This window comes from Cebus imitator, unplaced genomic scaffold (assembly GCF_001604975.1).
Source record: "Cebus imitator isolate Cc_AM_T3 unplaced genomic scaffold, Cebus_imitator-1.0 Scaffold496, whole genome shotgun sequence".
In the NCBI taxonomy this organism is placed as follows: domain Eukaryota; kingdom Metazoa; phylum Chordata; class Mammalia; order Primates; family Cebidae; genus Cebus; species Cebus imitator.
In genome coordinates, this window is record NW_016107811.1 from 281,652 (window position 1) to 284,714 (window position 3,063).

The window sequence follows — 3,063 nt, forward strand, 5'->3', positions numbered from 1 at the left end:
CCAGTGCACCTGTAATCCCAGCTACTTGGGAGGCTGAGGCAGGAGAATAGCTTGAACACAGGAGGGAGAGTTGCAGTGAGCCAAGATCACGCTACTGCACTCCAGCCTGGCAACAGAACAAGACTCCGTCTCAAAAAACAAGAAATGCATAGAGAGAAATTTTTTATTTTTATTTTTTTTTTGAGAAAAAGTGCTGGAGTGCAGTGGCCTGAGAAAATATTAATGAAGCTTAAAGATGATACTGAAACTCATTATAGCAAAGTACTTGAATCAAATATAGAGTCTGGCCGGGTGTGGTGGTTCACACCTGTAATCTCACCACTTTGGGAGGCCGAGGCAGGCGGATCTCTTGAGGTCAGGAGTTTGAGACCAGCCTGGCCTACATGGTGAAACCCCACCTCTACTAAGAATGCAAAAATTAGCCAGACATGGTGGTGCCTACCTATAATTCCAGCTACTCAAGAGGCTGAGGCAGGAGAATTGCTTGAACTGGGGAGGTGGAGGTTGCAGTGAGCAGAGATTGCGCCACTGCATTCCAGTCTGGGTTACGGCGAGACTTTCTGTCAAAAAAAAAAAAATTATAGAGTCCTTCCATAATTTCATGAGTCTTTGATCTGGTCTTTTTTTCTGTTCCTTTTATGTGAGAGTTGCAAAGAAAAGTAACAGGTAATAGATGCAAAAAGGAAAGGAAAGGTGGATAAAATAGGAATGGGTATTATAGTTAAAACTTCAATTTTTTTTTTTAACTGTAATAGTTAAAATTAAGTCGGAAATTAAGTAGTTAAGAAGGAAACCACTGAGACTAGAATGTAGTTGTTGATTAAGAGCTTAATTTTTTTCTTCTTTTCAGAAAATAGAAGCACGAGTGTCTGCTGATGAGGACCTCAAACTTTCTGACCTTTTAAAATATTACTTAAGAGAATCTCAAGCTGCTAAGGTAATTTTAATCTTTTTTAAAATAAGCCATTTTATAAACAGCCATTTCTTGAGAGTTTGTTAGACTTCAGATTGTTAATGATGAATTTATCTCCTTTATATGATTTTAAATTATATTTTCAAATAGAAATTTTATTTCTCCTTTTAGAAATTGTAGGTATGTGTACAATTGTACGTATTTTATGTGGGAAACCCCACATAAAAGTTTCCTCTTTATTATATTTCTGATGTAATCTAGAACTTTAAAAAGGTGAATTTGCAGCCAGGTGTGGTGGCTCATACCTGTAATCCCTACGCTTTGGGAGACCAAGGTGGGCGGATCACCTGAGGTCAGGAGTTCAAGACCAGCCTGGCTAACATGGTAAAACCCTGTCTCAGGCCGGGCACAGTGGCTCATGCTTGTAATCCCAGCACTTTGGGAGGCCGAGGCGGGTGGATCACAAGGTCAGGAGTTCAAGACCAGTCTGGCCAACATGGTGAAACCCCATCTCTACTAAAAAACTACAAAAATTAGGTGGACATGGTGGCTTGTGTCTGTAATCTCAGCTACTTGGGAGGCTGAGGTAGGAGAATTGCTTGAACCAGGACCCGGGAGGGGGAGGTTGCAGTGAGCTGAGATCACGCCACTGTACTCCAGCCTGGGCTACAGAGCAAGACGCCATCTCAAAAGAAAAAAAAAAAAAAACCTGTCTCTACTAAATGTACAAAAATTGGCTGGGCATGGTGGTAGGTGCCTGTAATCCCAGCTACACAGGAGGCTGAGCAGGGAGAATCGCTTGACCCAGGAGGTGAAGGTTGCAGTGAGCCGAGATAGTGATGTTGCATTCCAGCCTGGATAAGAGTGAAACTCCAACTCAAAAAAAAAAATGAGGCCTGGGGAGGTTGCTCATGCCTGTAATCCCAGCCGTTTGGGAGGCTGAGGCAGTGAGATGGGCGGATCACCTGAAGGTCAGGAGTTTGAGACCAACTTGGCCAACGTGGCAAAACCACATCTCTACTAAAAATACAAAAATTAGCTGGGCATGGTGGCGGGCACCTATAATCCCAGCTACTCGGGAGGCTGAGGCAGGAGAATAGCTTGAACCTTGGAGATAGAGGTTGCAGTGAGCCAAGATCATGCCACTGCACTTCAGCCTGGGCAACAGAGTGATACTCTGTCTCAAAAAAAGGAAAAGAATTTGGTATATTTCTTCAGGTAAACTGCCTTGGAAAACAAAAGTAAAACCCTCAAATAACAGTTGTATTGCTAAAGGATTTCTTTATTTTATTATTTATTTATTATTATGATTTTTTTGAGATGGAGTTTCACTCTGTCGCCCAGGCTAGAGTGTAGTATCTCTGCTCACTGCAACCTCCACCTCCAGGGTTCAAGCAATTTTCTTGCCCCAGCCTCCTGAGTAGCTAGGATTACAGGCTCGAACTACCATGCCCAGTTAAATTTTGTATTTTCAGTAGAGGCAGGGTTTCCCTATGTTGACCAGTCTGGTCTCAAACTCCTGACCGTAGGTAATCCACCTGCCTTGGCCTCCCAAAGACGTGAGCCATGTAGCCACGTATTATGAAAGGATTCCGTTGTTGTTGTTGCTGAGATGGAGTCTCACTCTGTCACCCAGGCTAGAGCACAGTCTCTTGGCTCACTGCAGCCTCCGCCTCCTGGGTTCAGGCGGTTTTCTTGCCACAGCCACCTGGGTAGCTTGGATTACAGGCGAATGCCACCACACCCAGCTAATTTTTGTATTTTTGGTAGAGACGGGGTTTCCTTCTGTGGCCAGGCTAGTCTTGAACTCCTGGCCTCAGGTGATTTACCTGCTCCAGCCTCCCAAAGTGCTGGGATTACAGACATGAGCCACATATTGCAAAAAAATTTCTTTTTTCTTTTTCTTTTTCTTTTTTTTTTTTGTTCGAGACGGAATCTTGCTCTGTTACCTGGCTAGAGTGCAGTAGTGCAATCTGAGCTCCTTCCAACCTCTACCTCCCAGGTTCAAGTGATTCTTCTGCCCCAGCCTCCCGAGTAGCTAGCACTACAGGCACCCACCACCACACCTGACTAATTTTTTGTACCTTTTTAGTAGCTGGGATTGTAGGCGTGAGTCACCGTGCCCAGCTAGATTTCTTTTTTTTTTTTTT

General features: G+C 43.7%; 1 protein-coding gene across 1 annotated transcript in view; it reads left to right on the forward strand.

Annotated features, from left to right (window-relative positions):
* The window catches only part of SNX6 (sorting nexin 6), a 62,820-nt gene that overhangs the window by 50,878 nt on the left and 8,879 nt on the right, over positions 1-3,063 (forward strand). Inside the window, exon 11 of the mRNA XM_017513578.2 lies at positions 851-937. Coding sequence (XP_017369067.1) covers positions 851-937 — 87 coding nt within the window. The remainder of the gene's footprint in view (positions 1-850; positions 938-3,063) is intronic.